General features: G+C 38.0%; 5 protein-coding genes across 6 annotated transcripts; 2 read left to right on the top strand and 3 right to left on the bottom strand.

Moving 5' to 3' along the window:
- Positions 1 to 239: 239 nt before the first annotated feature.
- LOC111571533 (olfactory receptor 52B2-like) lies at positions 240 to 1,919 on the bottom strand. The gene has a single exon (XM_055012379.1). It carries the CDS (start codon positions 1,760 to 1,762, stop codon positions 824 to 826), a length of 939 nt encoding a protein of 312 aa, XP_054868354.1. The 5' UTR covers positions 1,763 to 1,919; the 3' UTR covers positions 240 to 823.
- Positions 1,920 to 6,277: 4,358 nt separating this feature from the next.
- LOC111571524 (olfactory receptor 52B2-like) lies at positions 6,278 to 11,255 on the bottom strand. The gene has a single exon (XM_035950241.2). The coding sequence runs from the start codon at positions 7,906 to 7,908 to the stop codon at positions 6,967 to 6,969; it is 942 nt and encodes a 313-aa protein (XP_035806134.2). The 5' UTR covers positions 7,909 to 11,255; the 3' UTR covers positions 6,278 to 6,966.
- Positions 11,256 to 11,537: 282 nt separating this feature from the next.
- Positions 11,538 to 12,515, top strand: LOC111571525 (olfactory receptor 13H1-like). The gene has a single exon (XM_023274725.3). It carries the CDS (start codon positions 11,538 to 11,540, stop codon positions 12,513 to 12,515), a length of 978 nt encoding a protein of 325 aa, XP_023130493.3.
- Positions 12,516 to 14,165: 1,650 nt separating this feature from the next.
- On the bottom strand, positions 14,166 to 18,607 carry chrna10a (cholinergic receptor, nicotinic, alpha 10a). The gene is made up of 5 exons (XM_035950240.2): positions 18,113 to 18,607; positions 16,969 to 17,114; positions 16,659 to 16,813; positions 15,561 to 16,093; positions 14,166 to 15,217 (listed from the first exon to the last, which is right to left on the bottom strand). Exons 1-5 carry the CDS (start codon positions 18,171 to 18,173, stop codon positions 14,517 to 14,519), a joined length of 1,596 nt encoding a protein of 531 aa, XP_035806133.2. The 5' UTR covers positions 18,174 to 18,607; the 3' UTR covers positions 14,166 to 14,516.
- Positions 18,608 to 18,666: 59 nt separating this feature from the next.
- On the top strand, positions 18,667 to 21,101 carry LOC111571520 (post-GPI attachment to proteins factor 2-like). 2 transcript variants are annotated; one of them, XM_023274721.3, is made up of 6 exons: positions 18,671 to 18,933; positions 19,092 to 19,265; positions 19,619 to 19,868; positions 20,167 to 20,273; positions 20,374 to 20,482; positions 20,612 to 21,101. In XM_023274721.3, exons 2-6 carry the CDS (start codon positions 19,098 to 19,100, stop codon positions 20,740 to 20,742), a joined length of 765 nt encoding a protein of 254 aa, XP_023130489.1. In that variant the 5' UTR covers positions 18,671 to 18,933; positions 19,092 to 19,097; the 3' UTR covers positions 20,743 to 21,101. The 2 variants fall into 2 exon arrangements, with proteins under 2 accessions (XP_023130488.1, XP_023130489.1); XM_023274720.3 differs by having other exon boundaries at positions 18,667 to 19,265.
- Positions 21,102 to 25,680: the final 4,579 nt, after the last annotated feature.

Here is a 25,680-nt window from a genome sequence, read left to right as displayed (position 1 = left end):
ATATCTTACATTGTACTTCACTTTTACTGCTTTTTTTTATACTTCTGCTTAGATCCCAAGTGTATTATGTTGTAAACAGTGTTTTGAACAGTGTAACTTGTCAATTTGTTTATTGGTTGTTTCTTCACAATACCTTGTGATTCATTTTCTATTAGCACTCAAAGTTATGGCACATGAAATATTATTATAAACCAGATTATAAACCATTCAGAAACATATCAGACAGACTTTTATTACATTGTCAAATTCAACATTAATTTAAGTAATTCCCTTATCTGTAATTCATCTTATCCACCATGTATTAGAAATCATCAAATCAAATGCATTAATATTTGCACAGATACATTATTGTATTATGAAATAGTACAAATAGAGCAGAACATCTACACTTCAGTACATTTCACTGCATGCATGTCTGTTTCAATGAATTTTTGCACGTAGGAATGAAGTGCAACTGTTGTGACTTTCTTTTGTCTAAATGATATTCTTTGTCTATTCTGGTGATCTTTCAGTTCTAAAATGACTCACTGTAGAAACCAATAAACAAAACCTCAGCTGTTCAAAAACCTTGTAGTGCTCGTAAACATATCTAGACATAAATGTTAACAGAAAGCAATTTACACATGCAAAAAGTGTACATTTACTTTGCATTACAAGCATTTTTGTTTGGAGATTGTCTGCATGCAAAGTATTACACTATACAAGAATTGTAAGTTGTTGTTAGATTGTCCTGTATCTGTTTGAAATAAAAAAATTCACTCCCACATATCTGGGAACAAAGGAGATTAAAATATTAAATAGTAAGGCCAAAATGAAGATGCGGCTACTTCGTTGCATTCACATTTCTTTTAAAGAACATTAACATGCTCTGCTTCAGTTCTTTGACTTTCAGTCCATATATGATTGGGTCCAAAACTGGGGGGAAAATTAGAATGGACACCCCACAAGCCCTTCTCAGGAGAGGGGACACACTGTCCAAGCGATGAGAAATAAGTGTGAAGGCAGTGGAGATTTGTAAAATTAGGACAACAACTAAATGCGTACCACAAGTCTGCATGGCTTTTTGCCTGGCATCCCTCTGATTAGTCATGACGCAGGTACGCAAGATTTGTGCATATGTATACATCAGTATTGACAGAGAGCCTGCCTGAATCACAAAACTAGCAGTAAATCCATAGTAGTTGTTCACAGTGATGTCCTCACAGGTAAGTTTCAGTAATGACGGATTGTTACAGTATAAATCCACTATATTTGTTCTGCAAGCTTTCAGACGTGCAGTCAGTATTATCACTATAATTATAAAGGAGAAACTCAAAACCCATACTGAAATCACAATTCTCATTAAAGTGTGTGGAGTCATGATGGTATTATACCTCAGTGGACAACATATAGCAACGTATCTGTCATATGCCATAGCGCTCAAGATCAACAAGTTCCCTGTGCCATAAAAATGAATGAGAAAAGCCTGAGTAATACATGCAGGAAAGGAAATCAATCTTTTCTGTGTCACAATGTTGAGAAGTACCTGAGGAAAAAAAGCTGTGGCACCGATCATGTCACTAATGGGCAAGTTGAACAGCAAGATAAACATGGGCTTATGCAGTTTTTTTCTTACAGCAATAGTTATTAATATCAACAGATTGCAAAATACAATAAATAAGTAAGTAACTGTTCCGAATATAAATGCTGGATAAATATGTGTGGTTGATAAGCTCAGTGTTTCCAATGTTAGTAAATTCCTTAAAGATGAATTTCCATCCATAATTATACAGGTTTTTGATATTGTTGGCTTTCCTTATATCTTGCCAACTGTTTAAGTAGCTTCACCTGAAAGAAATGTTCTCATTAACAAGCAATTTCAAATTAAGTGCAACACATTGAATGAAATGTCAGTGTGGTTTGCTACCTGTTGCAGTGTGTTCTCCGATCATCACCCTGTGCTGTAATGACCAATGAACAAGATTTTATATCTGATAAACAGGACTCTTGAGACAAGGGGGGAGAATTGTGTCAAGAGAGCCTGAGTCCTTGCATGTAATGGGACGTGCACAATTGATACATGCTTTTATTCTAATTTTTTTTCTTTTTGCCTCACCAATACCTTTTCTGTGGTTTTATTTTGATGATGTGTGTACTTTACCACACAACTCCACATGAAATATTTGCTGTTAACCAAATGGGTGGCTTTGCCAAAGAAACTAGAGAAATATTTTACATCAAGATAATGTAAATTATCAAACAATCTTTATTTGATGCTTTAAATCAGTGTTCTCAGTCAATCAAGTAGGGATCAAACAATATGGGTTTTTCAAAAAACTTGGTCTCAAAATTCAGGGCAAGACATACTTCAATAAAATAGTTTTTAATCATTTTGTTTATTTATGTTTTACAGAATGTTTAATTAAAAGACAACTTTGCAACATTTTCTCTGTCGTGTTAATAGGCTATTTTCTAATTGATTATATCAGATAGTGCCATTGGTGGGATGTTACTCAAGACTATATTTATAAAAAAACAACAAAAACTTAGAATAGTTGGTCAACCCCTATGTACACTATATTGCCAAAGGTATTGGGACATCTGCTTTTACACACACATGAACTTTAATGACATACCATTCTTAATCCATAGGGTTTAATATGGAGCTGGCTCACCCTTTGCAGCTATAACAGCTTCAACTCTTCTGGGAAGGCTGTCCACAAGGTTTAGGAGTGTGTTTATGGGAATTTTTGACCATTCTTCCAGAAGCACATTTGTGAGGTCACACACTGATGTTGGACCAGAAGGCCTGGCTCTCAGTCGCCGCTCTAATTCATCCCAAAGGTGTTCTATGGGGTTGAGGTCAGGACTCTGTGCAGGCCAGTCAAGTTCATCCACACCAGACTCTGTCATCCATGTCTTTATGGATCTTGCTTTGTGCACTGGTACACAGTCATGTTGGAAGAGGAAGGGGTCAGCTCCAAACTGTTCCCACAAAGTTGGGAGCATGGAATTGTCCAAAATGTCTTGGTATGCTGAAGCATTCAGAGTTCCTTTCACTGGAACTAAGGGGCCAAGCCCAGCTCCTGAAAAACAAGCCCACACCATAATCCCCCCTCCACCAAACTTTACACTTTGTGCAATACAGTCAGGCAAGTACTGTTCCCTGGCAGCCTCCAAACCCAGACTGGTCCATCAGATTACCAGACAAAGAAGCATAGTTTGTCATCCCAGAGAACACGTCTCCACTGCTCTAGAGTCCAGTGGTGGCTGCTTTACACCACTGCATCCCACGCTTTGCATTGCACTTGGTGATGTATGGCTTGGATATAGCTACTCGACCATGGAAACCCATTCCACAAAGCTCTCTATGCACTGTTCTTGAGATAATCTGAAGGCCACATGAGGTTTGGAGGTCTGTAGCTACTGACTGTGCAGAGAGTTGGTCATTTCTGCACACTGTGCACCTCTGACCCTGCTCTGTGAGTTTACGTGGCCTACCGCTTCATGCCAAAGTTGCTGTTGTTCCCAATTGCTTCCACTTTATTATAATACCACTAACATATATTCCTCGATAATTAGTATCGAGAAAATTTCATGAATGGACTTATTGCATAGGTGGCAACCTATCACGGTACTATGCTTGAATTCACTGAGCTCTTGAGAGTGAGCCATTCTCTCACAAATATTTGTAAAAGCAGTCTGCATGCCTAGATGCTTGATTTTATACACCTGTGGCCATGGAAGTGATTGGAATATCGTAATTCAGTTATTAGGAGGGCTGTCTCAATACTTTTGTCAATATAGTGTAGGTTTGAACATAAAATCTTGTAAAAACTCATTTTCATGATTTCATTTGAACACTGATGATTGATGAGCTTGTAAGAGAAAAATCCATCTTTGTCTTATATTTCAGATCCAGAGCTCACATTAGTCTGCATATTAGAAGACATAAATATATGCAGACACAGTTGCAATAGTTTTTTGACTCTGTTCCAGAAAAATTCACTCTTGACATGATCTGTCATTACTGTGATTCATTTTGTCTTTTGCTCTCATTTGTGTTCTGTCGTCATGAAAACGAGAGAAATAACCTCTGCTGTTTCATGTGATGAATGCGAACAACTTGCAGGACATAAGAAACAGATTTGTTTCAGTCTCGAGGAAAAATACTCCCTGACTAAGCTCAGTACTTTAATAGGTTAATAAACCTGAAAGAGATCTATTTGTATACAGATTGTACTGTTACAGTCACTAGTTGCTGTTGTACTATTTGTTGATGTTTACCAACTAAGCAATATAAGAAAAAGAAGAAAAAAATCATGAAAATATAAGATAAGGCTCATGAAATATTAGCCTTGTCTTAGTTGTGGAACTTTTAACCTACAAGTGAACTGTCTGTATGATGTCCTGAAGACTTTAGCTCTTGTTTAAAGCTACTAAATAATATTAAAGTGCAGATGGATGCAATGCATTGTTAAAATGGTTGCCAAAGCAGATTCATCTTATTCATAGAACAACTGACCGGCTTTTTACTCTTGGAAAGTTACTGGAGGGGTTATGGGAATTTGTTCATGCGGCTTACAAGTGCTTCTTGGACATGAAGTAACATTTTTACTGTGTTGCTGGTTCATTCAGGAGTGTGTGTGGCATCAGTGCCTTTGACATATTTTCAATCAGTGTTTCCATCTGCGAATACATACCAGTAAAACCAGTGTCAGATATTTTTAATAGATATTCTACTGTAAAATGTCCAAAACTGTCTAATATTTACTGAAGAGGATCTCAGATTTTAGATTTTTTGAACAGTGACCTAAAAGCTAATTTCTAAGAAACACAAACATTTGGAAAGAGTCAAAATCATAGCTGATCTCAAATCATGGTTTTAAAGTGTGTCTAATCAATTATCTTTCTGGAAATTTAATATCTGCTACCCGAAAGGTGCACAATACTATAACAAACCAAAAAGGGAGAAACATTTGTGGCCAGTGTGCTGAGGTGTATTTGTTATTCAAAAAATTCTAGTATTAATTGTCTATTTATTGCTTTCTGGATCTTGACATTATGAGTCTGTACTTAAGACAGAGTCTGAGCTGAGCAACATGCTGGTTTGAGAGATATTTATGACATATTGATTTAGTGATGGGGCTGACAGTGTCTCTATGCTTAGCACTGTCACCTCACAGCTAGAAGATTCCAGGTTCGTGTCCCAGCCTGGGCCTGGGATCTTTCTGCGTGAAGTTTGCATGTTCTCCCAGTGCATATGTGGGTTTCCACCAGGTTCTCCGGCTTCCCCCCCCCACAGCCCAAAAACATGCAGAGGTTAACTGGTGATTCTAAATTATCCGTAGGTGTGAATGTGAGTGTGCCTGTCTGTCTCTATGTGTAGCCCTGAGATAGAGTGGTGACCTCTCCTGAGTCAGCTGGGATAGGCTCCAGCATCCCTGCAACTGAAATGAGGATTAAGCGGTATGGAGATAATGGATGAATGGATGGATGGCTCTTTCAGATCCTCTTCCTCCATCCACCTCATGGTGCCCTCCACTAGCCTCAGCACCATAGAGAGCAGGGCTTTCAGCTGCTCTGCTCCCAAACTCTGGATCTCACTCCCACCGGACATCCGTCACATTGACTCTGACTCTTTTCAAATCCAGACTCAAACCTCACCTGTTCATGACTGCCCAGTCTCTTTAATTACCCTTTTCCTTTATGTATGGTTTTTATCTATTCAGTTGTATTTGTTTTTCTTTGTCAGGTGTCCTTGAGTGTCTAGAAATGCGCTTATGAATAAAATGTATTATTATTATTATTATTATTATTATTATTATTATTATTATTATTATTATTATTATTATTACTATTACTATTACTATTACTATTACTATTATTATTATTATTATTATTATTATTATTATTATTATTATTATTATTATTATTATTATTATTATTGTGGATAGATGGATTTAGTAATATTGTCTCTTCAAGTCTGTCCTCGATCACAAAGTCATTTGACATCACATTTGGTGGCAAACTTGCACCATGCCATCTGATCCCCACTCTTTGCACTTTAGCACAGATCACATTCATGAAGCTTTGATAAATGCTCTTTGAAGACTCTGAGAGAATATATTCTTAAAGGCATTTTATAATTTTTGAAAGATCCTCATAGACTCTTTGCTCTGTACACATTTCAGTCATGGAGCGCCTTGTATTGCTGTCATATCCTGCTTGATAATGATAATAAAGCTTCTATTTCTTTTGCAAGTGCTTCCCACACGTATGACAGTAATACTTGATAAACGTTTCAAAATAACTGGATTTTATTAATGGAAAACATCAGACATCTTTTTATAGAAAAGCATCCTCTTTTAGATTATTCCTCTTTTTTAAAAAAAAAGAAAAAAAAAAGCAGTGTCATTAGTAGATGTGAAGTTGTTTGACACCAGATAGTTATGGAACATAAACTGAAACACAGTAAATGAAAATGTGCATTCTTAAAACGATGAGCTACAAAGTTCACTCTTCTTTACAGAAAACAATATTTAAACATACAATAAAAAGGAAAGATGATAGTTAATAACAGGTTGCATTTTAAGTCAGTTAAAACTCCTTGAATTAAAATATCAGCAAAACATGCTCGACTATGTGCAGTATGTTTTCCATATACTGACCGCTCTTCTTAATCAACACAAAGCACCAAACACACCAACTGAAAACGCTAAAAAAAAGATCACTACCTAGATAAGTTACTAGCTCAAATACATTTTTATGATTGCAGTAAGCTGCACCTTTGTTTTTTAAATTCACAGCAAGTCATATTTAGTCAAAACAAAAATATCAGTAAAGAAATGCTCAAATCCTGTCATACTCAAAAAACAGCCTTTTCATTTAGATTTAGGGCTTTCACACAGAACAATCCGTGAAGTGGAATTGAGCTCAAGAGCATGACATTCCTGTGGTTTCATGTACAGTTGTCTCCACGGAAACTTAGAAGGATACTCTGTTTTTTAACACTCTCAGCAGAGTGGTTCGTATTTCACTTGTATACAGCCCGTATACGATCGGATTCAGGAGTGGAGGTACAAGAAATATGAGCATGCCCATTATCTTCTGCAAGTCAGCAGAGACATTTTTGAACCTGTGAGATAAAATAGTGAAAGTTCCCACCACTTCAAATACGATCAGTATCACTAACTGTGCGATACACGTGTTGACGGCTTTCGTCTTTGCTTCAGATTTTCTTGTAACCACACATGTGATCAGGATTTTAACATAGGAAAACGCCTGAATAGACACACTCACAGCTTGCATGACCGCCGTGTTAAACAGCCCAATGATATTATTGACTGCCGTGTTCCCACATGTGAGTTTCAGGAGAGACGGATTATCACAGAACACATTCATGATGACAGATTTGCACCTGGGAAGCCTCGTCTGCAAGGAGAACAGCGATACAATCAAGACAAAGTCAAGACCCCAAACTAGGGAGATGATGCAGATAACAACTCTGGGAGTCATAACAGAGGTGTAGCGTAACGGCATGCAGATGGCAACATATCGATCAATGGACATTGCTGCAAGAATGAACAGTATTCCACCACCATACATGTGGAGCAAGAAAGCTTGTAAAACACACAGAGGATAGTGAACCGTGTGTGTCTCCGTGACAATATCTGAAAGTACTTTTGGCAGCATTGCAGTTATTCCTATCAGATCATTGAGGGGGAGACTGAACAGGATGAAATACATGGGCTTGTGAAGGTTCCTCCTTAGCATGATCAGAGTCAGCAAGGTGAGGTTGCAGGAAATTCCAAAAAAATAAATCGCAATACCCAGAAAAAATATGGGATACTTTCCTCCTGGTGGAATAACAAACGGGTCCAAGGTTAACTCAGAACTAAAGCCAAAAGATTTGTTTTCCATTGTCATTCAAATGAATGAGACAGTTGTTAAAATGTATCAGAAATGAAGTCAGTGTGCACAGAAGTCACAACATGGTACTTTCAAAGTGATGCTGCCTAAAGTGTTGAGAACGGGCCGTCTCACTGTATTTAATGTCACCATAACCGTACGTCGTCTACGTCACCTTTTGCCTTTGGGATTCTTGTTGGCTTTGCAAAGATATGCAATATCAGGATTACTGAAAATACAAAGTTCTTAGATTTTAAAGGCACATTTGGGTTTTTTGTTTGTTTTTTTCATTTTGTACTCCGTATGTAAAGTAAATTACAGTTTTACAGTAGAAGTTCCCTCAAAATACTGAATTCATTGCCAGCAAACTGATGAATAGGATGAGTTTACATGCATTGATGATTGAAGCATAAGTGACAGGCTCAAGATGGAGGAAACCGATGAAGAAGAATTTAAAATGAAAATGGGTAAAACACACACAAAAAGAAACTATGGGGGGAAAAATGTGCACCATTCTACTTATTTGTTGTGAGCCTGACTCAGGGTTTAAAATGTAGAGCTGTTGCTGCTTTTGTTAGCAATTCTAATCAAACAAAGAGAGAATCAGTAGATTAGCCAAGGCCATATTAAACAAAACAACCTCTTTATTCTGCACAGTTTATTTATTTATTTGTTTTAAATTTTTGTTTCGCTGATGATCTGTACATTTGATGACAACAGATTTTAACTTTTCTTCTTGAGCACCTTTGATAAAAAGGAGATATGAAGAAAGTTCGATTCACTTCTTAGTGAAGTTAAGTTTTGTTTTAGATCATAAACAAATGTCAGTGTCATGTTATCAGCCCTCATAATAACTGTTTTACTTTTATTTGTCATTACATCAAGTCTGTAATCATTTGAATCACAGTATTTAGATAGAATCAAGTAGTATTTCAGCAAAAGATGCTGGACTTCTCATGTTTCAAAAGTTTACAGTGATTTTAAAATGTTAAATCTACTGTATGTCTGTTTCAGAGATTAAATTATATTAAAATTATTATTAAAAAATATCTGTTTTAAGAGTGGAACATCAAATCTAAATCCATACTTTTAAACACGTTTATTTAAAGGAATATATCTTTATAAATATCAATCTTGAGAGCCATAAGACAGCTCAGATCACATTAATACAACAATATCAGACACAGCAATAGAAATAATGTAAATTATGTTTTTTAGGAACTTTTCAACTCCAAGGAATGCTGCTAAAGTCTTATGTAACTGGATACACTTTAAGTAGGCAGAATTACATCAGCTCCATGCCTCATTACTTTGTCAAAACACATTTATTAATGAGGACCTCTGAGATATGATGAAAGGATGTGTTATTAACTGTCTCACGTTGTAATTAATCCCTGGACAAACAGCAAATCTCCGGTCCTTAATGAGATACTGTTTTATTTGCTAATGAAGGATGATGTTTAATAACGCCCATGGGAGGCTGCGTATGAATGAAATGTTTACACGTTGTTATGTCAGGTTGCCTTTGACATAAAAACTTGCAAATGTTTGATTTCTGAACTTTCATGTTTAACACAAGTGTGTTATTATGTAAAACATTTTAAACTCAAGCACTGCTCTATATCTCTGCTTTCTGCTGAAAATAGGTTTTTTTTCTCTACATTAATTTGTAATGTATTAGTTAAATATCCACAGAATCATGTTATGATGTATTAATATTTATGAAAAGTGTGTTAAAACATTGTTATTCTGCTTTTTTACGTTTGTTTATGTATCTCAGCAGAGAAACGTTAATTGAAACAGAACGCTAATGTGGTCACATCAGGCCACAGGGAACTAGGACATTATTCATTCACACAAAAGGCCAGTTAGGACATTAGGAAAGACTAATCATCTCCCTCTGAGAAACGGACAGGATGGACCTTTGAGCTGCTTTCATAATTGATTTGACCCTCTAATTACTTGGTTTGCTCTTTCTCCAGTTGTGCTGCCTCACAGCAAAGTGCATCGTGTGAATCTGCTGTCTCAGGCCTTTTCTCTGGAGAGTTTACATGTTCAGCTGGACTTAAACACAGCCAAGTTAGGTGAACTTGATTCATCCTGTAAGTGGCCGCTTGGTCTGCTTCTGCATATTAATCCCAACAGGAACTCACTATGAAACTGAAAAACTGAATCGTCTGTTTCTGGCAGTTTTGTTATCATAAAATGTTTAATATGCCTGAGGCCTAAAGCAGCGGTGACATATAGGAGTTTAGTGCAGTTTTGTATTGCTTTACGTTTGAGTGTGTATAAAGGTGCACTGAGTGGTTTACATATCCATACATTAAATGTTTTTATTCACTTGAAAATACAAAAAAACACAACTAGATTGCTCAGTAATCCAATGATTAAGGCATATTCCTCGTTGCACTATCCACAGTTTGTCTTTTGACCTGGTAGATCGACTTTTTATGTGTTGATTGCAAATAACACTCTATACTCACAATTTTTAAACCTATTAAGGCAACGTAAATCTTTTCTTTTTTGCCTCGCATTGCTCTAATCTAATAATTTCATGACTAATTATTTTTTGATTTATTAGAATTAATCAGATGATGTCCAGCTGTTAAGAAAGGAATATGTGGGAATAAGTCTTTTTTCTTTAGCAAACACAAACAAAACTGTAGAAAATGGCATCAGGACAGTCTTTGACCCCAAGTTAGCCTTAGACATATTTTATTATCTCGTTTAAAGTGTGAATAAATTACTCAAATGAAGGCAACAGAATCGGTGACTGCAGTGTTACCATTTTTTGAGTGAACAAGTGAAGCCCTGTTAAGGTCACACACAGCATGACAGGCCACAACACAAGATGCTTTGCATGTCGTTCTCTTTTGCATCCCCACTTCTCAATTTCTTGTCTGCTTCTCCACTGATACTGTCCAATAAAAAGCAAAAAAAATGCAAAAAGAGAGCTTGAACTCCTGTAGAGTTTTGGGCTTGAGTAAAAATCCAATTCTATCACCTTCCCATGTTTCTTTATTTTCTAATGTTTGATTGTTCAGTCATCTCTTGCTCCCTTGAAAAAGATGTATATAGATTACAATGCAAACTGACAACCTTTTATTTTAAATCCTGTTTGTATAATCGTCAAATAACATAGATAAGAGGGATTGAAATAGATACAGGAGGAGAGAATGACCTGAAATTGATGTTTGGAATGTTCAGTCACCCAAGACTCTTTAACATGAGTCTAAACAAGACAGCAATTATCACTACAGACCTCCACGCCTACACATCTGGGAATTGACAAGGGGACTTGTAGATTAAAAAAAGACAACCAAAAAAACAAAACAAAATGCAAATGCGGAAGACAGTGAACTGATGTCAAATGTTGCCCGTCCTGAAGATAAATGAAATCCAGATCGGGCTGCTGACTTGGGATTCACTCCTCCACAGACGAGGTATGGTAACTTACAACACTGTGACTCTGTCTGACCGTAGGTTTTGTTGAGCAGTTATAGTAAATATGTGCAGAGAGAAGGTCAGCATCATTGTAATGTAATATTTTCACTAAAATGGAACTAGAAAAAGCTCTTAAACATTCCCTAATATGCAATAAAAAGTGTTTTCTGTTTGCATTTTTGCTGTACATACAAAGAATATGAATGAATTTAATCTTTTTCAGATTCTCCATCAACTTAAACAGGATGGAAAGAAACTCAACTATTCCCACCAATATCCTAGAGATCGAAGGTTTTGACATCTCTCCTGAGTTCATGTATCCTCTGTTTTTCTTACTGCTGTTTGTTTACTTTTCCCTGCTTTTTTCCAACGTTGGAGTTCTGGTGCTCATCATCACTGAGAAGAGCTTGCACCAGCCGATGTACATTCTCTTCTGCAACCTGTCCATCAACGACCTGATAGGCAACACAGTCCTGCTGCCTCGGCTGATGGCTCACATCATTTCTACAGAGCGGTTCATCACCTACAACCAGTGTGTGGCTCAGGCTTTTCACAGCCACACGTTCGGATCAGCCTCACATATGATTCTGGTCATCATGGCAATCGACAGATACGTGGCCATATGTCACCCCTTGAGGTACAGCTCAATTATGACCACCAGAACTGTAGTCGGGCTGTCAGCAACTGCATGGGGAGTCTCCTTAGTGCTCGTTTCTGTTCTGATTGGTCTCACGGTGAGGCTGTCTCGCTGCAGATCAGTAATACAAAATGCTTATTGTGACAACGCATCACTGTTCAAGCTTTCCTGTGAAGACGTCTCTATTAACAACATCTACGGACTCGTTTTCACTGTGCTGCTGTTCTCTTGTTCAATCGGAGGCATCGGCATCACCTATTTCAGAATAGCTCTTATATGTTGGATGAGGAAAAACAAGGAGTTGAATAACAGAGCTCTGCAAACCTGTGCGAGCCACCTCGTTCTTTACCTCATCATGCTCTTGTCAGGGTTTTTAACAATCATATTGCATCGTTTCCCAAAGTACCCCGATTTAAGGAAGATTGCATATATTTTGTTTCACGTTGTTCCTGCTAATTTAAATCCAATCATTTATGGAATGCAGACGAAATCATTACGCCATAAAATCACCCAGATACTGCAGAGAAAATTGACTCCAATCTAGTCTCCTATTCATACCGAGGTTTGAACATTAGGACATGCATGGTAAATTATGTTCACTCATTACACTCGTTTTAAAGCCTGTATGTATCTGCTCCAGTGGAAACAATAATTCGGTGTTTAGTTACATTGCAGTTGTCAGACTTCTGAAGTCAACACAACAGATTGTCACTGAGAAGCATGAAGAAATAAGAATGAGTGACAATACTAGTTTGTGTCGTTCAACAGATAGTCATACACATATGTGCAACCGCAGCTCTGTTTCAGCCTCTGGTCTAGAAATGCTATGGAAGTCTGGTTTGTGTTCTCTAACTAATTTTGATTATTGCAAAACCAATAACATCTTAATTTGTGAAATTATTTTGCATACTTTATGCTGATGTTTTCTGCCATGTAATAAAGAGCTATTACCCAGGGCGGAAACTCTAAAAAAAGTTGTCAGTGATCACTTCTGTACAACAACACAATACAAAAAGTCTGATGCTATTGTTTATATAATGCCATGCATTGTTTAATTTTAATTTAGGAAACCTCCCCATGGTCATTTTAGTTATTCAGCCTCCATTTTATGCCCCTCTAATATGAATACAGTTTTGTTTATAAAATGCAGAGTAGCTGATTTCATGAATAAATGAATTTGTTCAACATTTGTTAATGATAAGATTAGTACATTCTATTTGTGTTGGAACTGTACTTATGTGATCTTTTTGATTTTTTAAAATATTACTCATTTCACATTATAGTAATGACTCTTGTTCTTTTTTGTTATACGGCAACACTGTCAACTAGAAATGATTGTCTTCCACACAACAGAATCTGGTCCCTGGCAGCATACATTTGCAGGTTTTACTTAATATATTTCTAAATGAGAAAAATTGTAGCTATGCCGTTTTCATCTTTGTACTGTCCACATGAGCCTTAATAATCCGGATCCAGTTGTGTCATTAAGTTCTACACTTCTCTGCATGTGTCGGTGCATTTTAGTGCATTTTTAACATCTTTCAAATCAAATTTTGTTCCAGTGCAATTTTGTTGATTAAGCAGTCCATCTATTCTCCTTTGTCAGTCAGATTAAAGAGAAATATCCCATTTTGCAACATAAAGACCAGGGATAATGCCCATCAACAGCAAAGCAAATGGCTGCACTCCAGGGATTTAACGGATAATCCATGAGAGTTACAATGAGATGTTGTTTTCTCTTAGTCTGATTGTTTTTCTTTTTCTTTTTTTTTTTGCAGAACTTTACCTGATTGTGTTTCTGAAAACGCTGAATATAAATAATGCAGGCTCATGCCAGTGTGTGTGTGTGTGTGTGTGTGTGTGTGTGTGTGTGTGTGTGTGTGTGTGTGTGTGTGTGTGTGTGTGTGTGTGTGTGTGTGTGTGTGTGTGTGTGTGTGTGTATTTTTGTATTTATTTTCAAAATTAAATTAGATCCGTCAGATAAAAAAGAATCCCCTCAATCTAAGCCTGGTGCCACTCTCTCAGGCAACAACAGAACATGTTTCATTAACATCATTCTGTACTGTACAAGTTTATGAGTTAATATTCAAAATTTGGTCAGCAAAGTGGATTTCTTATTTATTACTAAAGTTTGGGATTTTGTAAATCCCTTGATGAAAAGAAATATATGCTTCTATATGTAAAAAAAAAAAAAAAAAGCTAATTGGGATTTTATTTAAAGAAAAACACAAAAATGAACCGTTGTGAAAATTCCATCATTAAAAAAGTATTGCGTTGCCAACAAGCTTGTTATTTCTTGGTTGAGTGTAATAAATTTCACACAGCACTGGGGCACATGTTGTTAGTAACAAAACTCAAAAACTCCAAGTCTATCAAAGATCTAATTCTACTCTTACATAAAACTGCAGTATAAAGTGACATGTCCTTCAGGATGTACCATCTCTAAGATGTTTGTAATTCTAAATGTTAATGAAATTACTCTATAATACTTTCTGTAATAATCTCTGTGTTATGTACACCATTTGACGTCTGGATTGTACTAGAATTAGATGACTTTTCCCATGATGAGAAGGCTCATTAGAAACACCATAATGAAAAATATCCACATGAAGAAGCGATCTAAAACTTTGGCCACCTTCTTCCACTCCCCCGTCCGTTTCTGTGTGGCTCTCTGATCCCTGTAACAGTTGGCTATGTACTCGATGTTACGCAGCAGCTGCTTCTCATTGCTTTGGCTGTTGCAGAGATTCTCTCTGTCTTTTCTCTCTCCGTCGCTCACTCCTCCCTTCCTGTATCTCCTCGGACCTGTTGAGTCTCCGTTGTCCATGCTCATGAAAATGCCGTTCTTCCAGGTGCTGTAGTGGCTGGTTGGGTTCCTCCCTATTGAGCCGATCGGACTCATCATCTGATCCAAGTCTTCTCTCTCCTCTGTGGTCACGGAGGCCACTCTCTCTTGTTCTTTCTCCATTTTGAAGGCGCACTCCTCCCTGCTTGGTCCTGCCTGGCCATTCATGGTGCAGTTGGTGTTCTTTACAGGCGGAGGCTCTGGTTTCTCTGGCTGTGGTGACATGCAGTTCTCCCCAACTTCATAAACAAAGCACATCCTGGCCAAGTACTGCAGAATGACTTTCTTGGCCCACCTGGGGACAGGCTCGGCGTCTGGGCCACAGTAGTGTATGTTCATGATGAAGATGGTCAGAGCAGTGGAGGCTGTGATCATGGTCATTGTTGCAATGTAATATTTACCTGCGGAAGGAAACAATTTTCAATTCAGTTTTATTTATGTAGCGCAAATTCACAACATATGGCATCTCATAGCACTTCACATATTATAAACATGGAACAGAGAACCAAACAATCCAAAGTTGCCTTTCGACAGAACAACCCTTCCACAGAACCAGGCTCAGGGAAGGCGGCCATCTGCCTCCACTGGTTGGGGTGAGAGTGGGGATGAGAGGGATGGGAGATAGCAGATGGATAACAGACAAATAATACAAACAGAATAATGAACATTTTGGAGAAACAAGACAAGGAAATCAACACACAGAGTTGCAGGATACAGTCCTGACAGGTAGTCATTTGAACTCACCAATAAGCGGCACACTCTCAGAAGGCGGCATGATCTCTGCAACCAAAAGCTGAAAGACGGTGAGCGCCAGCATGACGGTGACGCCCAACGAAACCTTCTCTCCAGAGTCAGCCGGCAGGTAGAAGCCCAGCGGAGCCAGAAAAGAGATCATCACACACGGTATGAGCAGGTTGAAAACGTAGAACGAAGCTCTTCTTTTGAGTTTCAGTGTGTAGGTAACATCTGGGTAGGGCTCAGCGCAGCAGCCGTACAGAATAATGTTCCTCTTAGCCGGCATCCCGAGCACCTCCCACTCCACGTTCTCCACCAGGTCGGCCAAGTCGGCGCTATCCATGGCATTCAGGATGTCCAGCTGGTTGCCGTTGTAGGTCCAGGAGCCGTAAGTGAACCTGCACTGCTGAGCGTCAAAGGGGAAGAAAGAAACGTCTACTCTGCACGAGCTCTTGGTGATGGCCGGGGAATCCCACATTATCTGGCCATCGTGTCGGATCACCACATTGGTGTCCATGGGGCCTGTGAAATGATCGTCTGCACTGGAAAACAAAGAACACTTGCATGGAAAAAGAATTTAGAGAAACACTTCTCTCATTCACGGCCAATGGATCTAACTTCATTTGCTTCAGAATCATTTGAAAAAGACACTTGATCAGGAAACAAAGGCACAAGTACACCAACTGAGAACAGAGTCAACACATTATGGAGAGTTGTGCTCGTTCCTCAGTATTTTGTCTGCGTTTTATAACTTTTCTGAATGCAACATCTGCTTTTTTTTTTTGTCAGTTCATGGTTAGCCCACAGGTTGTCACCAGACTCATCATCATCATCATCATCATCATCATCATCATCATCATCATCATCATCATCATCATCATCATCATCATCATCATCATCATCATCATCATCATCGTGGTTGTTGCTTTTCTTATCAGATGGACTGTTAAAGTCACATTACTTGGGTATAAAAAGCAGACAAGAGGCCTGGAAACTCCTATAAATAACTGCTTCAAGAAATGTCCAGCTTGTGCCTTCAATACTGACCAAAAAAACTGCATCCTGAGTCAATACTCAAATGATTAACCCAATACCAGTCCGACCTACTTGTTATATAGGACTATATCAGGTCTCCATACATAACTACTAGGTATGCGGATGGTATCGAGTCCATCGTAATCATCTTTATCCCATGTGAGGTGTGCATCAACCCACACTTGCCGTATCCATAAATATGCAGTCAAAATTTGGTTTCGCTCATCCTGTGAAACAGTGAGAATTATGAGAAATGATGACAACAGCAAGAAGGGGATTAAACACTATTAAGATCAGAGTGGAATTAGAGATGTGATATTAATGTGTGGGTATCTGCACGGATCATTTTCGCAATCTTTGTGCTGACACTGGGCTGTTTTACCATGTCGATGATTTGCGACAGTGTAACCTGCAGAGTCACATTCAAGATGGTGTCTGTGTCCTCCACAGGCCTCAGAGCGCTGGTGTAGTTGGTGAACAAATCATTCAGGAGCTTCTGAGCGTATTTCCCATGAGCACACCAACAAACTAGGGCAGGAAGAGAAACACCGATGACATACAACAAGAAAAATGAAGTATTTCCTTGAATGGACACTATGGTCTGATGATTATTTGTCCAGTTAGTTTCCTGGCCAGTGACATGTACAGCAGCTGATTCCTGCTGAGGTGAAGATGAGGAGAAACATGTGAGTCAGAGAATGTGAACGAATGGCAGATGGTAAAAGGGGACAAAGGAGAGGATGTCAAGCTAGATTGCCCTTCTGTAAAGCTCCAGTAAGAGATCAGGCAAATCTGTCATCGTGTACCAGCAGAGACTTCCTGTACTAAGGCTGCCTTTGTGGAGCATAACATGTGTTGATTTAATCCACTGGACACACAACATACGACTATCAAAGTGAGCCTAAGCAGGGAATTTAAACATTTCCTGAAAACAGCGATACTAGAATGTGCTCAGCCATCTTTTAAAGTAATTTTTCATGTTTTATAATTGAATTATTCTGTAATCATATCTCTAATTCACCAAGGAAACAACCAGGAAGATGTAATAACAGTTTCAAAATGCAAACGCTGTAATTTATAGTCCAACTTGAGCTTGTTTCCAGCATCAACAATGGATTTGGGGGTAGCCAGATGTTAACCCTGAATTGCTGTTTCTGCAAAGCCTCTGAGCTGGATACAAAGAAGGCTGGTGGGATTATGATGAGAGCAAAATCCCTCAACAACTGGCTGCAAGTTTATGGATTCTGAGTGGAGGAAGGATGGAAATCAGAGAAGGATCAGATGATCTATAAGATATAAAAACAAGGACATTAATAAAATAAAATGCAGCTGATGAGGACAAGATTTTATGCAAATTGTTCAAAAAATACAGTGATTTTTTGTTCTCTTTCTCAAATGTAGTTTGCTTTTTTTTCATGCAAAATGTAAGTAACCAAAGGCAGCAGGCACTTTTGATTGCAGGCAATAAAACCAGCCAATTTTATGCAGAGAAACGTTAGATAAACTGGAAATGAAATGAAACTTACTTGGCAAAATACTGGCACACAGAAACAAGGGAAGTAAAGTTTGGATTCTCCATCGTTTCATCTTGCAAATTATATCGATCCAAGGAACATTTGAGCTGCTCTGCTGCAAACAAGCTGCATGCGCTGTAGATGATTTTTAAACAGCAGGCTGATGGTGAATTCAGCAGTCATGAGTTTGAGATGTTGTCCTGCGCAGAGCCGCCAAGTGACTGAAAATAGAGGCGGAGCAGCAGATGGACGGAACAAGTCCTGATAGACGGGCACATGTTCACCCCATTCACACAAACTGCAAGTTACACACGTGTTCAGTCTGTCTTTAATTGCGCTCTGGGAGGGAAAAATAAATAAATCGGTCCTTTGTTTGCTGCGCTCCAGCACCACGGAGAGCTCCCACCTACACAACGAAGCCTGAAGCGCACGTTTGCGCTCATTTTCTCCAAATCGCTCATTTGGCCAATCACTGAGACATAATCCAGCATGTGGTCAGTGCATTATTTCCACCGAAGCATCTCCAGCTCTCTCACTTTCTCTTCCGGGTGCTGCTCGGTCCTCCACCTCCTCCCTGTTTCCTTCTGCTGCCCGCCGCAAGGAGGATGTTGCATCCGCAGGCCTGCGTGCATCAACCGGCAGCAGAAATGTCGTGAATGCAAATAAAAAATGTTTGAGATTTCTGGATGATCGATCCACAGCTTATGGTATCTGGAGGACTCATCTCCATCGCGCAGCCCGATGTAGTGACTGTTATTGTTGTAGGGTAGCTATTGTTTTGCCTGCGCGTGGGGTGGAGGAGAAATTATTGGTAAACAGTAAACAGAGTGGAGGTAGGTGCAATTCAGACTTTACAGGTTTAGTATGCATGCATGTGTAAGAATCAGAATGTGTAAGTGCATGTACATATTCGGAATGAGCTCAGCTGTAAATCCCAGGTGCAGTATTTCCTCTGGAGATGTTTTTAAATCAGACGTTTCCACTGTTTCAGTCTAAGATGCTACAAGGCTCAAACATCTTTGGCCACGAGAGGCCCCTGGTCATCAGGGTGTCATTCGCCACCTGTGTTCTGGCCACCGTGTGCCTCCCACTGCTTGGACTGATAACATGTGTCCTCATATCCTCTGTTTTTCATTTTGAGGATGCTACTGGAACTCACTGCCAGGTAGTGACCTTGTTTGGCAAATGTTTAGCCATGTTTTCGTCTCCTGTTCAATTTTCCTAGTTTGGATCTATTGCATAAAGTCAAGTCAAAGTCAACTTTATTGTCAATTCTGCCATACGTACAGGACATAGACAGAAAGGCAATACAATGCAATGGATAGTGCAATAGTGTAGTCAAATACCATCTGCCTGGTGTGCAAGTAGATAGATATTTACAGATGTATAAAGCAGTGCAATTAATTGGAATTGGTCCTTCCATAGGGTACTAAGTAAGCTTTCTATGTTGTGTAATTTGTAATAGTTATAATTTTGTTTTCATCTTTTTATCTAAAATCAAAACATTGTCTCCTTCAGGTTCCCAATTACCTGCCTTCCATTAGTGCCTCTATAAGCCTCAGCCCAGAGTGCCACATATGGCGGTTCTGCATCGGACTGCACTCCGCACCGAGGCTCCTGGTGGCGTTCACCTACTTTAAGTTTTATAAGACACGTTTTGCCGCGAGGTTCCCTGAGAGTTCGCTCAGCTGCTTGAACTTGGCCTTTTCCATTTCTGAAAACCTCGGCCTCCTGCTCCTCACATACGTGTCATCCAGTGAGACGTACTGTGAGTAAAACAGGTTTTGTTTGCTCTTTGGGAGAGGCTTTATTCAAATATTTGTTTTCTCTTTGAATCTCTCACTGTAGCCTTTATTTACCTTCACACAGCTGGAGAGAATATTAGATTAGTTTTGATGGTTTATGGAAATTGCAAGTAAAATTTTACTTCCTTTTTCAACTCTATATCTCTACAGAACATGCATAGTCAAACAGCAGATTGATACATTGATTAGAAGTTGAACAAATGATTATAATTTCTGTCCTTTACAAATTTTCCCTTCTCCCTTTTCTCTTTTGCTCCTTAGTTGTACATAAAGAAGGTTTTGTCCTGTTCATTGTCAGTTCCCTAATCTACATGTTGATCACCTGCCGTTTATGGAAGGCTATTAAGAAATATTCATTAAGTCCTGAGGTGAGATATGGCAAATCAGCCACTGCATGCTGAAATTTATCATGTTATTTGCAGCATTTCATTCCAGTGAAGTGATTTTTTTTATTTGTCATTTTTAAAGGATGCCAAGTCTCACCATTGGAAAGTGCGTTTCTTACTTCTCAACGTGTGCTTCTGTGCTTTTGCTGGATTCTTTTACTGGAAACACAACATGTACTGTGAATCAGGGAGTAAGTATTAAATCACTTTTCAAAGTATTGTGTACTGCTTTAAAGGTAAATACCTATTTGTCATATTAGCAGTCACACAAAATTGCATTTCAAAACATGTTTATCATTTATCCTTGTTTCTTTTAACAGGTTATACATTTTTTGCTCTGTTTGAGTATCTCGTGGTTTTCTCCAATATGGCCTTCCATCTCACAGCTGTGTGGGACTTTAAGAGCCGGGAGGTCATGGTGATTTCATCCTCTGAAGATAAAGACTTCTGACTAGAAACTCAAGGACTGCAAACCGAATGTACAGGCATTAAACCACCTGATGAGAACAGCCTTGATCCTGCACAAGAGGAAGAGTGGGATGAAGGCCTTTTCCATATATTTCCATGATGACGCCTTTAAAGTCCTTCGAGTGTGTAGATGTCAGATGATTGTGAACAGAGGATGCACTTGTGTTGCTGTAGGGTTATTCGGTTAGCTGTAAGTGCATTTTCGTGCCTCGGTGTCTCATTCATGGATGCCTTCGCCTGCATACAATGTGTTATGTAATGTGAAATTTTAACTTTTGTACATTGCACAGCAAATGTGTGGTCATACTGTACGTGTGCCAAAGTAAAGTGACTGTTCTTCAAGTGTGTTTGGCTTTTATGTTGAAATATAAAGGAAGGATGGTTGCCTTCCTCTGCTGCTGTTTCTCCTCTTTAAAAAATTTTGTGCTGTAAAATCCAAAGCTACAGCCACCCAGTGGCATAAATGAAAATTCATATGAACATGTATGAAAAATTAGCATGTTGAATCAAGATTAAACACAAAAAGTAATCTCATAAATGCAGGCAAAAATACTAAGGATTAGATCACACTTCTGTGGTGCCCATGAAACTAAAATATGTGCATTCTCAATTCTGAGTTTTAGATACTCACTGGACCTGGAAACGATGGATTTTAACACCGTATTTTACAACATTAACCCTCCTGTTGTCCTCATTTACAGGCACCAAAAAATACTGTTTCCTTGTCTGAAAAAAATCCAAAAATTCAGCAAAAAAATTCCCCACATTTCTCAAAATTTCTAAAACCTTCAGGAAGAAAATCCAATAATTTCTTAAAAGCTTTATTTAAAAAAAAAATCCCCCGAATTTGGCAAGAAAATCCTTGTAAATATTTTCAAAAAATGAGCATAAATCTTCCTAAAAAAAAATCCGAAAAATATCTGAAGTGATTACGTACATATTAGTAAAACTTCTAATATTTTCCTTAAAAACATTAACAAAAAATCAACCAAAATCCAGCGAAATTCACTGGATTTTGGTGTTTTTTGTGAATATTCTGAAGAAACATTTGTAACATTTCTTTTTACCACCAAAAAATGTTCAAAGATTTCCCAAAAATGTTGAAAATGTGGACATCAGAAGTTTCACAGTGAAAATATGCTTTTTTCCCACATTTTCAAAATTTAAAATGGGTCAATTTTGACCCACAGGACAACACAAGGGTTAAGATTCCTTCCAAATGAATTGCCACCAAAAGCTACTTGCAGTATTTAATTTTTTTTTACATAGTTAAAATTCATGCAAAAATTTTCAGATGTGACTTAAAAATTGATTTATTTATTGGATTTATTTAAGCCAGAAGAGAAACTGAAATACGCAAAACAAAGCCTGCTACTTTCTAGACACTGTGATATGAAATAAAAGTAGGTATTCCACAGCTTGGAGAAAATATCATAAAATCTGTCTTCAATTCGAGTGAAAGACACTGCTTCTTAGGTCTGCCATTAAATGCACTTCTCTGCAGTGAAATCCTATATCTGTGAAGCTTGTGCCGCTCAGTTTTTGTGACTACAGTGTCAGAGAGGTGTTGATTCATATTTATAATTCTTTTTAAGAGCAAGTAGTGGTGCATGTTTACAACAAAAACTACAACAACAAATCACTGTGGTGTTTCTTCAATAGCTCTGACAGCACTTAAAGCACGAGTGCACCTCACCTTTGTGAATGTAAAACATTATTACACTTTATGTACCACTGTCAAGCAGCATCCTAATAAGATATTGATGTATCAAAATGGCTCCTCTGAGTGCGTACTGTACAGTACAAGCAAAGGTTGTGGTGCTCTGAAGCCTCTTTGTTTTGTCCAACCCAGAATCTTTCCCCGATGATGCAAGATTTAGTCAAACACTGGAACAAGAAGTTTCATTTTGGCTGCAAGAGCTGGAATCATTCACAACAAAATCCATAAAACTGTATATTTGTTCTCCACTTTCTCACATTTACTGCGTTTACACAGTGTTTAGACTGACTGATGAATGGAAACGCCCTCATTACAGACACAACTGTAAAGTCACACGTGGCTAAGATCAATACTATGATATTAACAAGGACTGTTCCCACTATGAATTAACATCACAGCGTGGGAAATGTATACAAAATTGCACCTAAGGTGTAACATTGAACCAGTTAATTGCTTTGAATACCAATTTATGTCGCATAGAACCTTAAAACAAAACATAAGAAGGTGGTCATTAGTTTTTGAAGTCTGTGGTTGGTCACTGAGCATAATCCCTAAAAACTCAACTGTATGTATCAGAGTAAAATGTAGTAAAATAATCCTTTCTAGCACTAAAACCTGCATCATTGCTTCCTTTCAAATGTGTAGGTGATTGAAGTCCCAACTTCACTCAACATTATCTAAATTCTTTCACTCATAATGTGTCTTCTAGCATACACAAAACACCACATGTACATGAATTTCACTGAAAAGAGACCTGAACATGCAGTATTGCAATTTGCATCAGAGTTATGTTAAATTATAGGTTGTGATGTGTTTATACCATAATGACATGATACCATTAAAGCTGCTTAACATTTTTTTAAAACCTTTTTCTTAGCAGATATTTTAACTTATCATAATAGGAAAAGCACAGTTGTCATTAAAATAGCAACAGTGGTGCTGCAATTTTCAATTCAGTTTAAAATTCTAAGCCACAGTGGTGTGAAGGTGAACATCTGGTGAAGATGTTTGAGGCAAACACATCCCTTTCAATAAAAACATGAAAGAAGCAGAAAAACTGCTAGAACCCATAGGCACAACAGCTTTTGATCTTTTGTTTACTCCAACAATATGGATGTGACCTGAAGGGTTAAATTTAGCCAATGGTGGACAAAAGGTTTTTAAGTTGCTCAACTGGGGACAAATTCTCAACCTCATAGTTAATCCACAGAATTAATCCACACGGGTCACATGTGGACTTAAAGGACAATGATTAAATAGTGTGACCAGCACATAGACACTTCTTGAACCGATGACTATAAAATGCCACCTTAAAATGTAGCTTTATTCACAATGGATGCCACGGATGACAAGGGAAAGATGAGAACAGACTGGACCATAGGATCAGGTAAATAAATGTCCACAATGCCACCATTTTGTTGTCTACAAAATAGTTTCAGATGGTACATATGGCAGATAATGTGCCACGTGAAGCGCTGGTTGAATTTGCCAACTTAAGCCCTTCAGGATGAATGAGAAAACATTCCACAAGCCAGCATTGACGACCTCATTTACTCTCTGGGGGTCGACAAATATCGAAAACATGATGAAAGTGGTTTGACTGGCAATTGGAAAGTTGATATATCAATCTAAAACTTCACAAATGCCACTTTAAATGATCCATAAATCATTATTTAGATACAATTTAAAACAAACCAGAAGTGGTTGAGCAGCAGGCCCCTGATGATTTGAGATGGAAAAACCTAATTATTTTTTCTCTTATGCTAAAAAGAACAGATATAGTTTAATAAAATATTTTGTATAATTTTGTTCTGTATCATTTGTATTGTCACCCATATTTTCCTTCACGTAAAGGCATATCTACCTTAAATCGGTGCAGAAAACAAGCACAGTCTGGTCCATGAATTCAATGGAATGCGGGAAATTAAGTAATTTTGGTTTTTGTTGCTGATTGCTGCTAAAAATGTTTTCAGAAGTTTAATTTTCTAATTTCTTGCAATTTTTTTTATAGTTCCCAAAATGATATTCTGAAAGGACTAATTCTAAAGACATTCTACAAATCTCCTCCTTCATTTTGCAGATTTTGCATTGAGAATGTCATACCTTTAGTATTATGTAACATTGTTGGAGTGTTTTATGTCAGAATGTTCTGTAATGTGTTCATGACCACAGTCCCCAAAACAAAACACTTTTACAAATCCAAAAACACTTTTACATAATGCAAAACACTTTTACAACCTCCAAGACAAATTTACAAGTTCGAAAACACTTTTACAAGTTCGAAAACACTTTTACAAGTCTGAAAACACTTTTACAAATCTAAATGTAACCGGAAAGGGAATGTCCCAACTCCGGGGCTGAAGCGGAAGTGATGACGAGGAGTGGCTAATGCACTCTGTCGGTCTGATCTGTGCCATTTAAACACTCTAAAGACCGACCACACGAAAAACAAAACCGCGTCAATCGGTTTATATGTTCCCCACAAAACAGGCAAAACATCACCCGCTCGTTGTCCGTTGCATTAGCCGCTCCTCGTCGTCACTTCCGCTTCAACCCCTGAGTTGGGACATTCCCTTTCCGGTTACATTTGGATTTGTAAAAGTGTTTTCGGACTTGTAAAAGTGTTTTCGAACTTGTAAAAGTGTTTTGTCGCTTGTAAATTTGTCTTGGAGGTTGTAAACCCCAAAACATCATCAGAATATTACAGGCAAAACATTCCATCTTTGTTAATATGTCACATTGCAGGAACGTTTTATAAAAACATTCTGTCATCTGAAACTCTAATAATATCTGGAAAACATTTTTTCAATGTTGAGAATGCTTTTCCTTTGTTATAATATAATATAGTTTGACAACATCCTCCAAACATGTTCTGAATGTTCCAGTTAAAACATTATGTCTCAGGTGAGAAACATTATGAAAAAAATAAATAGAAATATTCTTAGAAGATTTTTTTTTTTAAAAAAACATTTATAGAACTTATAGGTAATGTTAGCCAGTGTTGTAGGAATATTCACTGCTTGCTTCAGAGTAAAGGTAGAAAACTGTCCTGTGCCATAGTTGCAGGATTTTGCAATGCCTGAAACTCACCACTAGGTGGCTCACTATAGCTAGTTCTTGTGACTTGCAGTACACACTCCAGTCGTGAGGGGGCGACATTTTCCGGCGCTGCGCAGTGACTCTGCGCTGTAGAGGAAGATC

This window comes from Amphiprion ocellaris, chromosome 7 (genome assembly GCF_022539595.1).
Source record: "Amphiprion ocellaris isolate individual 3 ecotype Okinawa chromosome 7, ASM2253959v1, whole genome shotgun sequence".
Lineage (NCBI taxonomy): Eukaryota > Metazoa > Chordata > Actinopteri > Pomacentridae > Amphiprion > Amphiprion ocellaris.
Note: the sequence above shows the minus strand (reverse complement) of the source record. Positions and strands in the feature narration are given on the sequence as shown.

Bases quoted from the DNA above. Each gene is read 5' to 3' on its own strand.
- LOC111571520 (XM_023274720.3), top strand. From the start codon at position 19,059: ATGTTTTTAAATCAGACGTTTCCACTGTTTCAGTCTAAGATGCTACAA. The intron at 19,266-19,618 runs GTAGTGACCTTG...TGTCTCCTTCAG, and splicing joins CTACTGGAACTCACTGCCAG to GTTCCCAATTACCTGCCTTC. The intron at 20,274-20,373 runs GTGAGATATGGC...TCATTTTTAAAG, and splicing joins AATATTCATTAAGTCCTGAG to GATGCCAAGTCTCACCATTG.
- chrna10a (XM_035950240.2), bottom strand. From the start codon at position 18,173: ATGAAACGATGGAGAATCCAAACTTTACTTCCCTTGTTTCTGTGTGCC. The intron at 17,115-18,112 runs GTAAGTTTCATT...TTCCTGCCCTAG, and splicing joins GTGTGCCAGTATTTTGCCAA to TTTGTTGGTGTGCTCATGGG. The intron at 16,814-16,968 runs GTAAAACAGCCC...ACTGTTTCACAG, and splicing joins TGTCGCAAATCATCGACATG to GATGAGCGAAACCAAATTTT.
- LOC111571524 (XM_035950241.2), bottom strand. From the start codon at position 7,908: ATGACAATGGAAAACAAATCTTTTGGCTTTAGTTCTGAGTTAACCTTG.
- LOC111571525 (XM_023274725.3), top strand. From the start codon at position 11,538: ATGAATTTAATCTTTTTCAGATTCTCCATCAACTTAAACAGGATGGAA.
- LOC111571533 (XM_055012379.1), bottom strand. From the start codon at position 1,762: ATGGATGGAAATTCATCTTTAAGGAATTTACTAACATTGGAAACACTG.